The 20,394-nt window shown below is 42.2% G+C and overlaps 1 protein-coding gene across 1 annotated transcript; it reads right to left on the bottom strand.

Moving 5' to 3' along the window:
• Nucleotides 1–8,711: 8,711 nt before the first annotated feature.
• Nucleotides 8,712–14,010, bottom strand: LOC136541449 (uncharacterized). Its single transcript, XM_066533343.1, has 7 exons — nt 13,562–14,010; nt 12,812–13,068; nt 12,274–12,329; nt 10,343–11,906; nt 10,143–10,270; nt 9,827–10,073; nt 8,712–9,725 (listed from the first exon to the last, which is right to left on the bottom strand). Exons 2-7 carry the CDS (start codon nt 12,966–12,968, stop codon nt 9,178–9,180), a joined length of 2,700 nt encoding a protein of 899 aa, XP_066389440.1. The 5' UTR covers nt 12,969–13,068; nt 13,562–14,010; the 3' UTR covers nt 8,712–9,177.
• Nucleotides 14,011–20,394: the final 6,384 nt, after the last annotated feature.

Here is a 20,394-nt window from a genome sequence, read left to right as displayed (position 1 = left end):
AGGTGGTCTCATCTAACAAAACAATTCATATCTTTTTCATATGAAATGCAATCAAGACAAACTTTATATCAAAATTATAGAGCCCGACGCGGTCTACAATTTTACAATTGAAAATTATTATTTTTTACATAATTTATAAGCTCAAATATTTAATAAAAGATTACATGACTTCTAAATAATCTCAAATAAACAATTTCTGTGGGAAAGTTTTAGATCTCACTTAGCACTACAGCTTTTGTGTAGATCGTTTCTCCATCCGGGGTTATCAACAAAATTAAAATTTTGAACTTTAAAATATGATAACTTAAAATAAGTATTTGAGCCTTTAAATTATATCAAATTAAAAATTTGCCAACTACAAATTTACAGATCTCATTATGGGCTACAACTTTTATATAGACAATGCCGACATCTGAAACCCTTTGAAAAAGTAAAAAAGTTAAATTTCAAATCCTGATAACTTAAAATGAATATTTGAGCATCTAAATTATATCACATAAAAACATTGTCAACTACAAATTTATAGAAGGCATTAAGGGCCCAACAGAGCTGGGACAATGAGATGAATGAATTGGTCTTATCTCAAGATTTTGGATCTACTCAAATTGATATGATATCAGTTCAAAGTTGTAGTGTTTTTTCTTAGCTTTTCAACAAGTCCAAGATCATTAAAATCGAGGTTCAAAGAAAAAAGTTATACACAAAATACAACATTATGTTGGGCTGAGAATAGTGTAGCAGATTTCTCTATTACTATTGTTCATAAACTCCGGTGATCACAGGAAATACGGTTGACATCCTTTAGTCCAACATCTAGTTTTTGGCACAGAAAAGCTTTGGTACAAAACTCCAGTGCATACAAGAGAAATCTAGTGCTCACGTTATGGCTAGCAACAGCTAGCTTTTGGCATAGAAAAGCTCTGTTGTATAACTCCAGTACACACTAGAGAAATGCAGTACTCACATAACGGCTAGTTTCTTGGTTTGGGCCTATTTATACCCCTTGGCCCACCATTTAAAGGGTGTTAGAGCTTGGACAAGCTACTGGAAGTGTTGAGGCATATACTCTTGTACGTGCTCTAGCCATCAAAGTGCTTAAGAGAAGATTGGTGCAATTAGTAAAAGAATTAGTTGGTGCCCACTTGTTGGTGCTTAGCCTAGTTTAGGTCGTATTAGCGCTTTGCTTTAAATATTAACCTAGATTTTAGTGAGGTTTGCATACCTCTTTGCTATCGGTGCTTGCATACACCAAGGTTGTACACAGACTTGTAATCTTGCGAGATCACACTAACCACGGTTGTGGTGTGACAGCCAATCTTATTCATAGGACGAGAGGCTCTCAACGTTTTGACCGACCCTCCATAGTGGTGTGCCGAGTGTGGTAGCCCCCGCCTTGCCAGCCGATCAACCGTCCAACATTTGTCGTGTGCGACCAGCCACATGAAGAAGCGGAACTTGATAGAGCCCAAGATTTCCAGATTCTAGCATACGGGTCAAAATGAGTGGATCCTATGAAAAAAGATTTCCAGATTCTCTTACCGGGATTAAGGTTAGAAGGATTTTTTTTTCTTTTATTTCTGTTTGTTTTTAAATTAAACTGATCCTTGGATTTTTTTTTCTTTTATTTCTGTTTGTTTTTAAATTAAACTGATCCTTATGAAATTACTACACTTCAAATGGTCTCTAAAAGAAAAAGAAAAACAGCAAAGATTTTAGCTGCTTTGTATGCATGCAAAGTTAACAACTTGACATAGAAAAAAGAGACCACAATCCCTATACTTGTCCGCATATGTTTGTTATGTTCGTAATGTGCCCTGCTAACTTAACTGTACTTATATACATATAAAACGTGTAGCTCAATGCATTATTTCGATGGATCCGCCCGGCCAGCACGCGGTCAAGCTGTGACGGCCGGCAGATTCCTTGGCCTTCCTTTATATGATCACAAGTGTTCAACGTTATTCAGGAATCTGCAGCCTGTCCAAGGTGAAAAGGTCCTGGTTCCTGAGTCTGCAAACATCCTGATCCTGATGGACAACGTTGAACTGGTGAGAGTATCTCCTGAAGGAGTTGGTCAGTTTGTGCATCAACCTTGTATGAAATCTAACTTCTGTTTTTGCATATGGCAATGTTCTTTCTATTTAGTTTTGAAGTTTGTTTTGTGATCAATGTACCTTTTGCCAAAGCGGGAACATCTATCCATCTAAGTTACACCAGAAGTCACTTTAGTTTTTGTTCAGTGGCATCATACCTGTGTCATAGAAGTACTTTTGTTTTCGAAGAAAGTCAGACAGGTACTGAACATAAAGCGACGTGGTAAGACTGTTTGGTTCTCCTCCTTGCAGGGCCGTGGTTCCAGGCAGCTACAGCTAGGCGCGCCTAGGAAATGGTACCGTACCAAGAAGATTTGGCTGGCCATCGGCCTCGCCGTCATCATCGTGGTGATCCTCCTCATGGTCCTGATAGCTTGCCATGGCTTCAAATGTCGCTGATCCTTGAGCCAGGGTTGCTCGCTGCCAACGGATGGAAGCACAGTAACTCCTGCATGCTTTAGATACGCTCAATAATCATCTATGCAGCATTGCAGCTTCGCATGGCGATGCGTTATGCTTGATGTTGTGGCGATCTCTGTTTTCTCCTCTCGTTTTGATGTACCCTCCCGGTAGTTAGAGTTGTGAGCGATTCACAAATCCTTCTAAATTTTGTGGGACTTTTTGTCATATGGAGTATATATACTTAATATAATTTTCTAGTTGCATGAGATGGAGGAGCCTGATTCCTTGATAACAAAAACAGATATAGGCATAAAATGTATACACATTTGGATGTACTAACTATCCCAACAAAACAATATGTCCTCCTTTTCAAATTGAATGCCTAACAGTTGAGTTTTGGTCTTCATTCAGTGAGATACCTGCCAAGCAATGAAAAATATAAGACTTCCTTTTTTTCTCTCCCTCTTGCCGAGTATTTGCCCATCAAATTGCTCACAGCAACATGAATACATGATAGTAAGAAGTATTCCATGTTAGCAATATGCATGCTAATAAAGTTGTACTCCCTCCATTTTAAATTATAAGATGTTTTGATTTTTCTAAATATTTTGCTTTTGCTATGTATTTCTATATACACTATGGGCTTGTTTGGATTCTTTCATCCCTAGACTAAAGTGGACTAAACTTTAGTCCCTACCCTGTTTGGATGGACAGACTAATGGTCATTAAAGCTATTGTACAAAGACCAAAATGCTCCACACAATCTTCTCTGTTCGTCGTTTCACCCCACCCGCGCAGGCTCGCCCGACTCTTTCCTCCGCATCGCTAGGACCTAGGTCGCCACCGTGCGCTTCCACTAGCATCAAGAAGATGACCAGCGCCGCCCTGTGACCTCACTGGAGCTCCCGGCCTTCCTCCGCCCGCACCCTCCTCCGCCAGATCTAGAGGGCCGCCGCCCCGGTCATCCTCCACGCCGGTCATCTTCCTCTGCGCTGGAAGCCTCCTTAGGTCCCGATCTGCGCCGCCCCAGGTCCTCTTCGTGCGTCGTTTGTCTTCCCCCGTCGTCCCGATCTACGCCAGCTCAAACCGTCAGCCCCAGCTCCCACCGGCAGTCAACCCCAGCTCGTCGAATCGAGGTCCTCGTCGAGGAACGGCGCGGGCGGCTGCGGGAACACAACGACATCCATTGCGCAGCGCAGGGGAGCCATGGTGGCACGTGCGTGCGTTGGTTGATGGGCTACAGTCCGTTAATGAGGGGGCAGAAGGTGTCTTTTTGCCCCTTTAGTCCCCTTTAGTCACCCAAGGGACTAACTGACTAATCCCTTTAGCCACCCATTTAGTCACCCTGTTTGGGTCTTTAGGGACTACTAGGTGAGTGGCCGTGCGTTGCTACGGGTTTCAAAATCTATAGAATCTTATGTATTTTTCAGCTAATAACATATAAAAAGAAATGTCTTGTATGCATCATGATTTTGATTAAAGGCATGGGTAACCAAAATATTTTGTGTGGTCAAAATAGTTATATGATACTGTACAAGTCAGGAATCCATCTATGACAAACCTTATTGGCATTAGCAGATTGAACGAACAAAGATGATAGTGAATTGTATGTACAGCTGCTTCACCTTAGGCTCGACCTCCACCTTCTTAGCATAGGATGTACCCTTGAATCCCCTTACCTAGGTAGAGCATGTGTTCAGAGCACCCACTACCGATAGGACAAGATCCCTGGCTCCAGTAAGTACCAACACAAACTTAGATCAGGACACAGAAAATTCATGGATGACAACAAAGGAGATGATGAAATTGATGCTAGGTGGGCTGAAAGAACCTTCTACGCATAGTTGAGGCTAAGGATCAGCTTCTTCATTGAGTCCTGGAGTCTCTTTCCTAGCACGGATCGAGGAATAAACATACCACTACATGATGTCCCCAAGAGCAGTTAATAAGACATTAAATCCTTGTAATATTGTGCACACATGTATCACTAAATCAAAACCAGGGTAAGTAATTCACATTAGAAAGGCCGTATATTTTACACGAAATAGCAGAAACTTAATGATCTGAAAACAAAGTGGATGACCTGCATATACAAGTTAAGCAAAAGCTTTGATTTATTTGATCCCACTGCCTACAAGCGCAGCAACACAACAGGGCAGAGATCAGGGCAAACCATCAGCGGTAGTCAGTTGGAGCCACAGCTCAAATTTGCGCTGCTCCAGGTGTATACCTGCTCTTATCAAGGCTGTCAATGGTTTTGAAATATAGTTGAAAGTTTGTTAACATCATATCCAGCAATTCATTTTTAGTATCTACTGCTAATCATATTCTTTTATAACAATGACTAACTATAAGAGGGCGCAAAAAATAATAAAATATTCACACTAAAGTTCACTTGTTATATTCTGTATTACAAATGGCCCACGTATTCATATCACCAGTCTGGACTGTAGACCATTAGCATCCAGTTGCTACCTCGTGCCTTGTTATAATCAAGACTAAGAGATGAATATTAACTTGGGAAATATGTATTGACTACCAAATGGACCAACAAAAATGTTTTGAGTTTACTGTGAATCCCCTATGCGATTTGGACGCTCAAGGTCAGTACATACATGTTAGAAAACTAACAAATAATCCAACATACTACATTTTCTAGATTAGATCGCTCTGTCTAGCAAATCATGTCCTTATGAAGATAATACAAAAGAACTAGCTGAAAAAATAATGTAATGCAGCTGCTACGTTCTTAAAAAACCTAAAAAAATAAGTCAAGAATCCCTAGTAGAACAGGTTTACCACGAGCAGCAATGATTCTAAATTCTTCCTGATATAAATATCAAGCCAAAAGTGTGCTGACGTTTCCCAAGAGAAGAAATTGAAACTATGTTGAGTTGAACAAAATATACCTTTGAAAAGACATCTAAGAATTCAATTAATAAGTTTTCTCTCCCGTTCCATTCTGTGGAAGACAAATATACTATGCTTTGATTTCCTGGGAGTATCCTCCAACTTCCCTGCCAGCCAAACACAACTAGCAGGAACTCTCTACAAGCATAAATAAATAGGCTTGTTAGCTAGTTTACACTCAGAAAAAGACTATAAATGGTTCAATGTGACTAATTACAGATAAAGATATTTACCTCAGGCCCTTAGGGATGAGTTGCACCTCCCTGGATATGGTAACTGACTGGTGAGGATTGATCACAAGAACATCAAAGGCGACACCATCTGCCTATGGGGAGACCTCCTAGACATCACCAGTTGGCGCTCTGCTGGAAGTTGCCCCACTTTACATCACCAAGAGGACAGATGCACACCCAACCACCCCATCCAAGCTAGCTGGACCTCACTCGAAACCAGGATACGCAGGCTTGACATGCTTTGATAAAGAAATTAAGGGGAATTGTCAGCGCTTGAGCATGATTAAGACCTCTCCTCACATGCTTGCTTTGTGCTGCTCTACACACTGCATCAGTGAATTTTTGTTTTGGTCATTAGCCATCACATAGTGTAACAAATGCATTTAATTCCATGCGTATTAAGTTTGTTAACTGCATATATATTGTATGAGTGAGAACAAACCTCTAGACTTTTTAACAACAACCAGGGCTAGAAGATACTCCTTTTATTTCACAACACTATGCAGTTTTTAGCAGCTTCCTTAATACGAGTTACAACATCTGCTGGTTGCTCCTCCTCCTGCTGGTGCTCACACCATCGACGCCAGGGGTGAAGCGGCTTTCCCTGGTGCACGTGCGCCACGGTAAAACGAAAAATTACTAATATGTACCTCAAAATTTCCATGTATTTTCTTTAAAATTGTACATATTCCTTTATATTTGATAGAGGGTGCACCAGGGTTAGTTTTGAGCTGGCTTCGCCCCTGATCGACGCAACGTGGCAACGGGGATTAGAGGGTTGTACCGCCTGGTCTACAGCCCAAGGATGAAGCTGATCTGCAGCAGTAGCAGTAGCAGCAGCATGAACCCGACAATGAACTGAGTGCAAGGATAGGCCCAACAGGATCGCCTCCAGTGATCTGCCACTACAGGCAACACGGTACAACAAAGGGAAAATTACTCAAACCAATGCCCACTGAAGCAAAGCCACAAAACACCTAGACGGCGACAGGAGAGAGACTCATTCATCTATCAGTTACCTTCCCGTTGCAAAGCACAATGTTGATCCACAAACAACCATGAGTTCCCCATCACAATGTAGCTGTAGAGCAACATGATGAATATGTTGATCCGCATCTCAAATCAACTAACCTGACAACAACAATCAATACCAACATGGAGGTTAGCCAATTCAATGCTGGGTTTGATTGCAGCTACCAGAAGGCAAGCCAATTAAGCCATGGTTCATCAGAAAGCAACAACAAATCCAACCAAGGGATACACTTCTACGTCAGGAACAAAAGAAAAAAAAGATCAAAGCTTTCAGCGCTATAGATTTTTCACGAGGAGACAGTTTAATCCATGGATTTGAACTGTGAGTGAGGATGTGCCCCTGTTCACCACCAACACTGGGATCTCCCTGCTCCTCTTCGCTCGTGGCCGCACCTCCTCGCCCACGGCCATGCCTCCTCACCTGGCTGCCCACCTCCTCGCCGGCGGTTGCTTCTCTTCCTTGCCCGGCTACTGTGCCTTCTCGTCGGCGGTCGCCCCTCTTCCTTACCCCGTGGTTGCGCCTCCTCGCCCGACGGCCGCGCCTCCTCAGCACCGCCATGCTGCGGCCCGAAGCCTCACCCAGTGCGGAGGCAGCGCCCGCCAGTGCCTCGTTCGTCGCGGTGGTAGCGCCTGTCGGGGCCTCCTTCGTCGCGGTGGTAGCACCCGTCGTGCAGGGGTTGGCGGCGGCGGCGGCGTGGGAGTGGGTGCGCCGTGCTGGATGGGGCAAAGGCAGGCGTTGGCGGCGACAATCCGCGTCGGAGGCGTCAGAGGAGCGGTCCATTTTTTAATTTAGGGGGGGGGCGCCCTTAGTTTAGCGGAGATGCTAACATTTGTGTCATTTTAGTAGCAGAGAAAAGGGTGGACTAAAATTTAGTCACGTGGATCCAAACATGCCATATATATATAAAAGTTAAAACGTCTTATAATTTAGAACGGAGGAAAGTCCTATATATTAATGGTTAAAGTTGAGAAACAAGTACGGAATTTTAAAACAACACTTTTATGGAAGCAAACAAACATTTTCGTTTGTTATGTGCAGTGATTAAACCTAATAAAAACTGAAAATTTAGAAAGAAAATTTGTTGCCATAGATGGGCAGGCCACTTCAAGAAAACCCCCTGTAGGCTATTTACCTGTTTGGCCAAATGGGCTGGATCCATCCTTGCATAATATTTTCTAAAAGTCAGTTTGACCTCTCCCGACTAGAATTAATATAAGCTAGTGTGTGCATACATTCGTAAGAGTGAGTGTGTGATTCGAAAAAAAAAATTGGAACTAACATAGTCCAATTTATCTTCCCAGAGGATGGCATGCAGTCATGAATAAAAGGGGACAAAATCGAATAGTTTCAAATGACGAATGAGCCAAAAAAAAAAACAGTTTTCCAATTGGGAGAGGCAAATCACATTTTGGCAAAAGTTTGGGGGAGATCGAATGGTCATTTCCCCCTAGCATTTGACTCCTCCGTTTTCATATAGCACGCTTGTGGAACTTGTCATGCTCGTCGCCAATTCGCGCCGAACCGCCGACCGCAGGCTGTCAGGTGAGTGGAACAATCCCCACACCCCCACGTCCCCGATGCGCTTGCTCTTCTGATCGCAGCATTTGAGTTGGTTGGAGAATTTCAAATACGAGTGGCATTTAGAGCTCTGTGGCCTCGGATCGTCTTGTGAGACGCGGAGATTTTCGGTTTGTAGAGGCCAATTTTCCGTTGCGTAAAATTCCAATGTGAGGTTGCTTGCTGGGCTCAATCTGGGCAAGTAAATTTTGATGCGGGTGATCGTGTAGATTAGTTAATTTTGTTCCGCGGTTTGAACTCAATCTGGGCAGGTAAACTAGGGCTTAATACATTAATTAAGTAGCGTGGGGGCGTGGAGATGTGGGCAAGTAGGAGCATAGTTTCAGTTATAGCAATGGGTAATGCATGTTCTTTCTTTTTTATCCGTTCCCTACAGGGTTTGAGTAGCAGAAAATCATTGACTGCAGATGTGAATGATAACTTGATAAGTAAAGCTTATATCTATCAACATGAGGATCGAAATAATGGTCAAGCATACAGAAAACATGTCATTGGATTAATCACGTATGATTATTTTCTTGCACATTTACACACAAAACAAACATATACAATAAGCGCGGTCTGATCCCGCTGAAAAATGTACGCATCACACATATGCACACAAACTCTCAAATCTGAATGGGCAAGAGGAAAATTGCAATGCGCTTCAGACTGCTGTACACTTCGCTGTTCAGAGGCATGGCTGTGAGCTCTGGTGACAGACCGTGCCCAACTGCATCCACACAAACTGCACAACTCTGGAGATTTGCTGAACTTAAACTTTTGTTCTCAATCCACGAGAACCATTTTCCACTGTAGTTACACACTTGACTAGTAGTAGTAGCCCATCATGTTATTCTGCCGCATAGAATTGGTTATTGTCAGCACGAAAACTCATGTATCCTAGTCACTATACTCACTCACTAGGCACCATGATCTAATCAGAACTTCAAATCCACAAATCAAAGACAGTCTCATCTATCAACTCATCCAATACAAACTCCCAGATCTCCATAACAATCTCTTCAGTTTTCGATCTAATATTCATCCACGTCTCAACTTCCAGATCCCTCTTAATTATCTGCTCTAGAGTACTTGGAAGACTATATTGGATATACCTGTAAACATATCTATCAATTTCTGTGATGAGGTTTTCTCCTATTGGAGCTGTCTGTATGTCGTGTTTTAGAAAAGTTAGCCAAGAAGAGAGTCTAAAATATCTCTCTTGGATCTCTGTTAGAGCTTCACAGATACAGTCAAACAGAAGCTTTAGATCATCCGTGTGATCACCCTGACTCTGTAGTTCTTCAAACAAGCAGGGGCTGATTAATTCATCCTCTAGGTACCATACCTCTAAATTTTGTTCTGCACACAACTCTGAGAGTTCTAGCACCAACTTTATGTAATCCACCCTGACACCCTTGTCCTCCCAAAGGACGTGAACATCTGGTTCATTATCTGGAAAATACAGGGTCCTTTGGAGACCATGCAGCTCACCTGTATGCCATTAAAAAATTAACCATACAGATATGTTCAGCATTTTATTTTATATCAGTAAAACTGAATAATGTTAAGTAAGTTCTACCGCTTCAACTTACATTCTTTCTTATTTATGCAGTCCGGACTGCCAATATCTTCAAAGAATGACTCAAGAACAGATACTGGACTGGGCCTCTCTTGCTTTTCATCGCTTTGTTCAGGAGAAACATCTGAGATTAATTTGGTTGATGCTCTTGGTTCTGGTGTTTCTGGCTCTTGCTGCCCCAATTTTTCAACTATGACCTCAGCAGAAGTCAGGGGCATTTTAACATGTTCTTTTCCTCGTTTTATTTCTTCTAGTATTTCCTTTATGTAACATGGGACATTTAGAAAAAATAATCACAAAAAGAAAAATATGCATTTACTTAAGCGTACCTGATATACACCGTCTCTGCTTTGTTCTGCTGGAATGGACTGTTCATTGCAAATGTTTTCGCCGCAAATGAATTTGTCAATTCCTTCAATACACAGAGTGCCTGGCTCATTATGAGCATGTTTTGGTCCTGTCCAAAATTCTTGTGTTTATTCGTATTCAGAGAATAAACATGCATCATTCATAGCATCAAATGAATTACCTTCTTGTGCTTCATTCGTGTAATATCCTTCTCGAACTGTCACCTGATCATCAACTGCTGCACTAGTACAGCGAGCAATGCTTCCTAAATCCTCTTGTGATTGGCTTCTCTCTTGTGTGCATTCTTCTCTCTCAACCTCACATGCAACATAAACATCTGTTTCTCCAGGTGAGGGGTCAAGGTAATCCTTTCCCCTCAGGCTACTCCTAGGGCTTGACACATTGCCATGAGGAAGAGAAAGTATGCCTTCCAAGGATTTTGAGATTTGAACTGCTGGATAGTTTACAGAACAGTCATTATCTTTTAGCATCTCTGTTAAATGCCTCTTGGCCTCTTCATAGAAGATAGACGTGCCTTTTGGTGCTAATATATCGCTACTGATTTCGCTTATGCTCCCATTTTGCTGCTTTTGCTTACTGCTGATGAAAGGTTTGATGTCATTCTTAATGTCTGACACAGACTTGTTTGCCAAGCTACCAGGGAGATGTCTAAAATCTTTATTAATTGCAATAACAGAATCTTTGAGCTTATGTGGGTCTCCTTGAAGGTCCTCTGCAGGTGCCAAATTTCTTTCTCTTCTACTCTCACCAGTCACAAATCTGAATCTTTTCTTGACTTCCTTAATTGAAAACTTTGAGTTTTCCCTTCCACTGCATTCAGGAGCATGCGATGTACAAGGCTGTTGATGTAAAGTTCTTGCAGTAGCTGCTTTCTGATTAATCCCTCTTTCTGGATTTGGCTTCAGAATAACAATTTTGCTAACAGTCTGAGCTGCGTCAGTTGCCTCAAGCATCTGCCTTCTATTTGATTTACCCTTCCTCCAGAAGAACATATATTTTCTCTCTTTAGCCTGCTCTTTTGTAGCCAAAGGATGCTGCTTTGAGCCTCCTCTTCCTCCAACAAAATTGGTCTGTCCATGAATTTTATTGGGCTCTAATCCAGCAGCTACCTTACTGTTTTCATGCTTTTGGATACTGTCAGCTATATGTGGATTTGGCTTCTGAAGCAGCTTCACGAAAAGTTCATTGTTTGAACCCAGTATTTCCAATGCATCCTTGAATTGTTTGGATTGGGCTGCCATGGTGTTAGAAAGATTATTCTGGTCAGATAGTTTATCATCATTACCCTCTTGAGATTGCCCACAGCCAATATTGCGAGGAAGATTATTCAATTCATTGACCTTTTTATGGATTAGGGCCTTCAGTGAAGGACACAATTCATTCTTATTTTTGCAATCACTGTGTGGGCATTCATTGTGACAACTATATATTTCACCTAGGAAATTCACCAGGACAGATTCAAGATCATATTCTTCAGCATAATTCAAAACCCCAGAATCCATTGATGGAGTTGAAGGCGTAGAGATTCCTGCCTGGTGATACGAGTTATCTGTTGATTTATTTGTATGCTCTGAACTCCTATCAAGAGAGACATCATTTCCCAGGTCCGCTAATCTTCTCTGAACCTCACCATTTGGATTTTTCTTCAGCAGCTTTACTTTTCCCAATTCATCCTCCACAAGGTTTTTGACTGTTGGTTTCTGCGAAGTGCATTCTTCTATGTTCTGAATGAGAAACAGTAAAACGCTCAGATGCATTTGTATGTTGAAGAAAATTGTATATTGTGATGTGACAGAATGTATCGGCTACTTAATTTAATTAATTGAGCTAGTTCTGATGATGAGGTCCCTCAAGTAATGAATTGACATACTGTCCTAGATAACGAGCCTGATTCACAATTGGTGGTTCACTGCCTCACCATTCATAAACTAGATATACTTCTTACTTTCTTTGTTTGGTTAAAAAAAATGTGGTCTTCAAAGTTGTTAATACCACAGTGTAAATAAATTAGATTATGGTAACTAATAAAAACATGATTAGGTGGGTTTGCTTTGCTCCTCATAAAACTACTTGTTTGTTCATGCAACTTACACCATCTTCTTCTATCTCGTCAAAATCCTTGGGCCACTTTGCTGAATGCCCCCTCTCTGCACAAATAATGGCCCATCATCAGAACAGTTATCCGTCAATACCCAAGTTGATACAAAAATAGTACTGCACACTGTTTTTTTCCTGAACTATTTTGGCTAATTCTAAATCAGTACACATCAGATGTGATGTTTGGTCTTGCTTAGTTTTAAAAATCAATGCAATGACTGGAGTAGTTCATGAATCAAATCCATGTTGCTATCTTGCAGGCCATGCTTATGGATTATCAATGTAATATGCTGGAACAACCCTACCAATGTAACCGAAAAAATGCAAACAAACATATACTAGTAGCATATCTTGTGGCATTTTCATGGATGACAAAGTGAATTTATTGGAGCTACAGCATCTGTAAGTTACTGGTTAGTGAAGAAGTGGAGCTCAAATTGATATGCCTGTACTGTTAGAATTACCCTAGTCTCTCTATTAGTAAAAAAAATGTCATGGAAACTGTGATTACTGGTTAGTGAAGAAAACTTACCACTGACCTCCCGGAACGTATGCCTCCCACTCAATTGCTTTGCATCCAGCAAGAGTTTGGGATCTCGGCGGAAGTAAAGCATGCGCATGAGGCCCCACACACAGCCCACATTGTCCTCATCTTGTGATGCAGACCGCCTGTGGCCTCGTCTTCCCATTTCTGATGATTTATTTTCTGTAGCCGAAATGGCCCTTTTGTTTCTTCTACCGATTGCTCAGTTCATGAGAGAGATCGGCGCAAGCTGCACCTGATGACTACTGTATTTGAATGAGAATAATTCATCAGCTAGGTTCCGACAGGCGATAACAAAGGGCGCAAAAACAAGAACCTTTGCAAGATCAGAGCAGGGGGATGGATGCAAACAGCTGGCTGTCAGGCACCAATTTTATTTCTATTGTCTTTACTCGATATAAATCTCTGTTCAATCAATCCGGCTAATCAATCAATTAAGCCTAAACGAGGGCAAAGGGCGATCCAAACACTTCCAAATACACACACAAAAATTTAAAAAAAATGATGGAACCATATCAAAACATTGCTTTGGGCACAATTTCAAATCGAACCTATATTTTCTAAAAAGAAAAAAAATCAAATACCAAATCCCCAACAAACTATCAATCAGTCACCCAGAGTCAGTATATTGGCACGGAGAACAAAGATCAGATTCATCATACAAATAGTAATAGCTACAGTGCACCACCAAGAAAGAAAGGCAGCAGAAACACCTTCCAAGCAAAGGAACAAGCCTACCTGAGCAAGCACGGAATGGAGCTTCACCGGCCGGGCTTTCTGACTCTCTATCCCCTTCTCTCTGTCGGCCGGTGTGACGCCACAGAGACGAACACCCATCCAAAGTCCTCACTCAGTCCTCGCAGCATCCCCCGGCCATGTGAATCGGCGCCGGAGCCCGCAGCCCTGAGCTGTCCATCCTTCTTCTCCCTTTCGGCGAGGAGGGAGGGGAAGGAAGGAATCGGAGGCTTTTCTTCTTCCGGGGTTAGCTAGCCAAGCCCAACTAATCCAGGTCTCGCTCACCTTTGCTTTTGCTTTTCTTTCTTTCTTTTCTCTTCTTCCTTCTCTTCTCCCCTTGCTTCTGCTCTGCTTTGCTATGTGGAATGGAATGCAACGAGCGGAGAGCGCACCAGGGCAGCAGAGTGCTACAGCGCTACGGCAGCCTACCACATGGCCGGCCAGGCCATCGCGACGCACCAGTAGATTAGTGGACTTTCGGCAAGTGCGCCAGCCTTTTTCCACCCGCAGGAAAAAAGTGGTGGTATTCGTAAGCGATGGGTGCAATCAGGACATGGACACCTACCTGGGCTGGGGATCATGGTTGCGTGTTAAGCTAATCTCCTACCGTGATGGCAGGATTAATAATCCTATATATGATTCTGGGCATATATTAGAGATGATTTTGGGGATAATATATAATATTAACAATCAAAATCATTCATTTTATGAGACCAACAATCATATTATATTCGGTCTGTTCGCTGATTGGTTTCTGGACTGATAAGTCCGACTAGTGCTGGTCTGTTGTGAGAGAAAAATATTGTTGGCTGGCTGATAAGCCTTGGTTGAAACCAACAAGCGAACAAGCTGATTATACGTGGCCATGGCAAGAAGAGCCTGAAAGAAGCCACCCGTGTCATCTGTCAAATACCTATTCGACTGGTATTAAAGTCGACCGAAACTGTTTTGTTGTGAGAAAAAAAATACTATAACCGAGTTGATAAGTTCAAACGAAGAGGGCCTGGGGCTCGGCTCAGTTTGCTAGTGGATAGAATTTGCGTATGGACAACGAGTAGTGGCGATCAAAAGTTTATCACCTGTCCATCACAAACCAGTTGTTCGTCCGAGAAAGAGGCGCGCGCGCACAACCTTTCTTTTCCCTCCAATGCTCAAAGAGCTGGCTTCCGTGTGAGGCTTTGGATCTACTACGACTACGAGCAAGTCTGAAGTAATTTTTTTTTTCAGCGAAACACCCTTGACTTGACATAAAGCATGTGTTACGTATTAGAAATTTAGAATACTGAAAATCTCCAGCGATAAATATAGACTTCGTAATTCCATGTGCTGCCTTGATATGTTTGCAGGAAAAATATTGTGACGTTGATTGATTATTCGGTGCCGGACAGGAGTCAGTGGTTTGGATGGGAACTACCGGGTGGGTGGGTCCAGCAATTCCCTGTTCTTCGTTACTTTACAACTCGAATCAGATTCATCCAAAAGAAACAGGGGTCCGCGCCCACTGTGACGCACGAGTCGCGACACCCCTGGGCCCTGGTTCGTTCGGTCGGCCAGCGACTGGATTTAGCGAACCCTCTCTGCTGACTGCTCTACTGCCGATCGGCAGCTAATTAATAATGTTAATCGCTTGCGTCCCACGGAACGGAAGGAAGGAAAAGGGCGATGGACTGTGACGCGGGTGGTGATGCCAACTCGACGACATCAGCTGGTAGGTTCTCCGCTTGTTTCAGCTTATTTCAGCTTATTCTCTCTCACAAAATACTATTGAATAATCCAAAATCAGTCGAAATCAGCCAAAAACATACCAGCCGAACGCCCATTCATTCATGTGCCGTGACGTATCAGATCCAGGGAACTTTTTGGCCTCACTCGTCTTCCTCGCCACGGCTTTGGGGTTGGACTTTGGGTGGCCGGCCTAACGAGTACTACGAGCACTCGAGTATATAGTGGCCAAATCACGCCTGTTCGCTTGTTGGTTTCAGCCAGCCCAAACCAACCAGCCAACAGTGTTTTCCTCTCACAAAAAATCAGCACCAGCCAGCCCAAACCAGCACCAGCACCAACCAGCGAACAGGCCCGTTGCGTGCTTAGCGTGTGACGCCGTATCTGCTGAATTTGGTGCGGCTGCCTAGTTTCGATGCTATTTGTACCTGTAGGCTACAGATCCTGGAGATATCCTCCATCACCTTCTGCGGTCCAATTAATTAATTAATTTAGGTATTCTTAAGCCTCCTGAGAGAACAGCTGGTAACACCTTTGGCCACTATTCGGAGCTAACATTGAAGAGGATCATGAAGTACTTAGAGAGAGGTGTGGAGGCGGAGAAGGCCAGCAAAGACGTTAGCAAAAGTGATAGATGTCCGGATGCAGAAAATTTGCCCTCAAAGGTATATGCCCCCTGTGCATGCACCGTTAGATGCACATGGGATGCATGTTGGCAGTTTTTAACATCACCAGCAAGTTTTTTGTAAAATGAAAAGGCCTAATAAAGGAAGCGAATCATACTTAGAGGACTAATATTCTAGGAAATTATTATAAATGAACTTTCATATTTCTTTAAATAACTTCCATAGCTTCTAGTTTACAGCTTCTCTTTCCACCCTTATTTCTGTAATAATATTAACAATGGATGAGACGCCTTGCCTTTATGCATATAGAAAGAACACACCATTTGCATGCTCCTAGGAATCATAGCAATTTTTATATTTGGAGCTACATGCCAAAGGACCTTTGAGGTGAATAAACTCATGTGGATTTGTTGTAGATTTTCGTACCCTACCATTTTGATAATAAAGGGGAGTGCATTGGTGGAGATATTAGTTATCAAGAGCAATTCTTGGTTATTTGAATCTTGTCCCATAATGGAACTGAGTATTTCGGTACCAATAAACTTTTTATGGGGAGATATGTCACTCTTGAGAAGGTGGTGGCGGCAGCGAACGTTGCTCCCGAGAATGTCACTCCTCGGGAGTTGCGTGGACGGAGGCGCACTCCTTTGAAGTTGCGAGGACGGAGGCAGGGTCGCGTCGCTCACGAGAATGTTACTCCTGGGAGTTGCGGGGATGGATCGCTCCTCGGGAGTTGTGGGGACAGAGGGGCCAGCGCTGCCAACATGGCCACTAGTAGTGCCAATGCTCCCAGGTACTATATGTATAGGCCCATAAGAGAAAACATGAGTTTATGGGGAGATATCGATTCTAACTCTAAGCACTCAATAGCAAAAGTGATAAGTGTTGGGACGCAGAAAATTTACCCTCGAGGGCATATGTCCCCATGTGCATGCATTGTTAGATGCACATGGGAATATATGTTGGTAGTTTTGAAGTTTTTTTTAAAATGAGAAGGCCTAATAAAGGAAGCGAATCATCCTTATAGGGCTGATATTCTACGAAATTATTATAAATGAACTTCCACATTTCTTCAATAAACTTCTATAGCTTCTAGTTTACAGTTTCTCTTTCCACCTTTGTTAACTTCTCTTTCCACCCTTATTTCTGTACTAATATTAACAGAGAGCACACCATTTGCATCCTATTAGAAATTATGGCAATTTTTATATTTGGAGCTACATGCCAAAGGTAACCTCTAGATCTAAAAAAAGTTAAAAGTTTTTTTTATGTTTGATCAAGTTTATATAAATTAGTATCGTCGTTTATATCTCTAACCAGATTTACTATCGAATGTATTTTATAATTAATCTAATGATACTTATTCAGTATAATATTGTAGAAGTTAGTATTTTTTATATTAATGTAATTAAACTTAATTTTTTCACTTTTTCTAAAAAAATAGAATGGAAAAAGTCTACTCACCCCCTCAACTATTGGTTGTTGTATTTTATAAAACTAGGTATTCTACCCCTCAAACTGTTGAAAACCATTTAAATAACCCCCTAAGGCAGTTTTAAAAGTGGTTTTGCTAATGTGGCATATTAAAAAGTCTATATAACCCCCTAACATATCAAGAGTTGACTGCATGACCCCCTCAACTATAAAAATGATATTGTAGTCTTTAAAGCAATTAATAATGTTCAAATGATGGTCATGTAGGTCATTTGGACTTGTATCCCACCACATTGGCTTAAGCACACATGCATGCACACATGCCCATCGGTTGCCTTCCTCTCTGAACTCTTTTCCAGGCTTGTGCTACCGCCCGATGAGCACCACATTGTTTCCTACTCCACCTCATGCACTCGTGAAAGCTCTAGTTTGATTTTGGTGAATTGATGAAATCCTAAGTGCTAACCTAGTTTATCAAAGTGATTATGAGATAGGTAGCACATTCCAAGTGGTGAAACAAATAAAGATCATAACATGATGATGGTGATGCCATGACAATGATCACATGTTTGGACTTGGAAAAGGATAAAGGAAAACAAAAGGCTCAAGGCAAAGGTATAAATGGTAGGAGCCATTTTGTTTCGGTGATCAAGACACTTAGCGAGTGTGATCATATTTAGGTTCGATAGCCGTACTATTAAGAGGGGTGAAACTCGTATCGAAATGCGGTTATCAAAGTGCCACTAGATACTCTAACTCATTGCATATACATTTAGGATCTATTAGAGTGCTAACACCCTTGAAAATATTTGTGAAAATATGCTAACACATGTGCACAAGGTGATACACTTGGAGGTTGGCACATTTGAGCAAGGGTGAAGAAGATAGAGTTGAAGAGGAGTTAGTCGCGCTGGTCACAAAGTGACCGGACGCGTCCGGTATGTGACTCGGTACTAAATTGCAGAGAGCAAAGTCGATGTTCAATGTAACAGTTGATCGGACGTTGGGAGCGTCCGGTCCGGAGTGACCAGACGTGTCCGGTCGGACCTAGGAGCTTACTAGACTCGACTAGATGCTGAGGCTCAGCATACGATCAATTTCTTACAGCGCGTCTAGTCAGACCTAGGTACTCTTTGGACTCGACCGGACGCTGCGGATCAGCGTCCGGTCATTTCTAACTCAGCGTCCGATCGCAAGTGAATGTGTGGCAGCAACGGCTAGTTTAGCTTGAATTGGACACGTGGTGGTCAGGGAGCGACCAGACGCCTCCGGTCGACCTACCAGACATGTTCGGTATACATGAACGGTGCGTCCGGTGCAACACGACCTGTGCGTCCGGTCGATGCGCAGTCAGCCCAATAATTGAGCCAACGACTCTATTGATTGGGGATGTCTATAAATACCGTTTGGCCAGCTCTAGCTCACTCTCTTGTCCATTTGCATTGACATAGCAACCTTATCAGCTTAGCCAAAGCCCTCCCACTCATCTCCATCATTGACCCATCATCTTTGTGAGATTGGGAGAGAATCCAAGTGCATTGCTTGAGTGATTGAATCTAGAGGCACTTGGTGTTTGTGTTTTTGCTGCGGAATTCGCTTGTTGCTCTTGGTGGTTGCCACCACCTAGACGGCTTGGAGCAGCGGAGAAGGATTGGCACCGGTGATTGTTCGTGGCCATCTCCAGTGATTGTGAGGGGATTTGTACCTTTCCTGGCGGAGCGCCGAAAGGTAACTCTAGTGGATTGCTCATGTCATTGAGTTACCTCACTTGTGGGTAGGTTCTTGTGGTGTCCAATTATGTGGACGAGGTTCGTGCAACACCTCTTAGCCGCCGAACCACCAAGTGTTGATCGACACAACGGGGACGTAGCATGTTGGCAAGCACATGAACCTCGGGAGAAAATTGGTTGTCTCTTGCTCTTTGGTATTCTCCCGATGATTGATAAAGTATTCATCTTATGATTGGTTCACTCCTCTACGTGGCGGTATAATCATATCACTTACTCATTTATATTCCCGCAAACTAGCTATATCAAGCTCTTTAGTGTAGCTAGAATTGAGAGCTTGCTTTGTGGATTAAGTTTATCTAGTGGAGCTCTTTAGTGTAGCAATTGTGAGAGCTCTTAGTGAGTAGTGACCTAGTGGATTATGTGCCTAGTGATCATAACAACTAGAATTATTGGATAGGTGGCTTGCAACCCTTGTAGAGCTAGAGTAAGTTTGCATTTCTCTATTTGTTATACTAATCAAATTGCTCTAGTTGATTTGTAGATTTTAAATAGGCTATTCACCCCCCTCTAGCCATATTAGGACCTTTCATCACCCCCCACTTATATGGCATGCCTCTCCTTCAAGCAATCCAAGGTAAAAGTTGATTGGCATGTCATGCATCCTTGCTAAGGACATGTTTAGTGCATCTAGACATGTTTCACATTTGAATAGGCTCATTCATAAAAATCAAATGAATTTGATGCTTGTATGGTACCACTATTGCTTGTATGCTTGAAATGATCTAGTGGTAGCATATGACATGTTTGTGGGCTTGTAAACCTAGTGTTTGATCTAGAAAATAAGCTATAAGTGTTTAACTCAACATGGTACAAGATAACCCTTATTTGGAGGTGTGAAGAAGCTTGTCCTTGGATCAAACCGAGTTAAATATCCTTTGCAAGTGATCTAGATTGAACCAAATTAGAAAAATAATCCTCACTTCACATGGTTTCACCCCAACTTATCTAAAATTTGAGCTCACCTTTTTATGCCAATTGTTGACAAAGGGGGAGAGAAATTTACAAAGATAGTAAGATAGGGGGGAGCAAACAAATGAAATGATATTGTAAGGGGATCAATCAAAATTGTACACAAGTAGGGGGAGCAAGCTCATAAACTTGTATGTTGCATTTGAATGTGCATTTCATATATTTGCTTGCATGGCACAAGTTTTAAATTCCAATATCCATATTTGTGTGGTGTATGCTAGTTATATGCTTGAATGGTGAAATGAAAAACTAGCATGCATAGGCTAAAGTAACTAGACTTGTGTTCATTTTATGG

This window comes from Miscanthus floridulus, chromosome 1 (genome assembly GCF_019320115.1).
Source record: "Miscanthus floridulus cultivar M001 chromosome 1, ASM1932011v1, whole genome shotgun sequence".
Lineage (NCBI taxonomy): Eukaryota > Viridiplantae > Streptophyta > Magnoliopsida > Poales > Poaceae > Miscanthus > Miscanthus floridulus.
The sequence above is the reverse complement of the archived record's forward strand: the minus strand, read 5'-3'. Positions and strand labels throughout refer to the sequence as shown.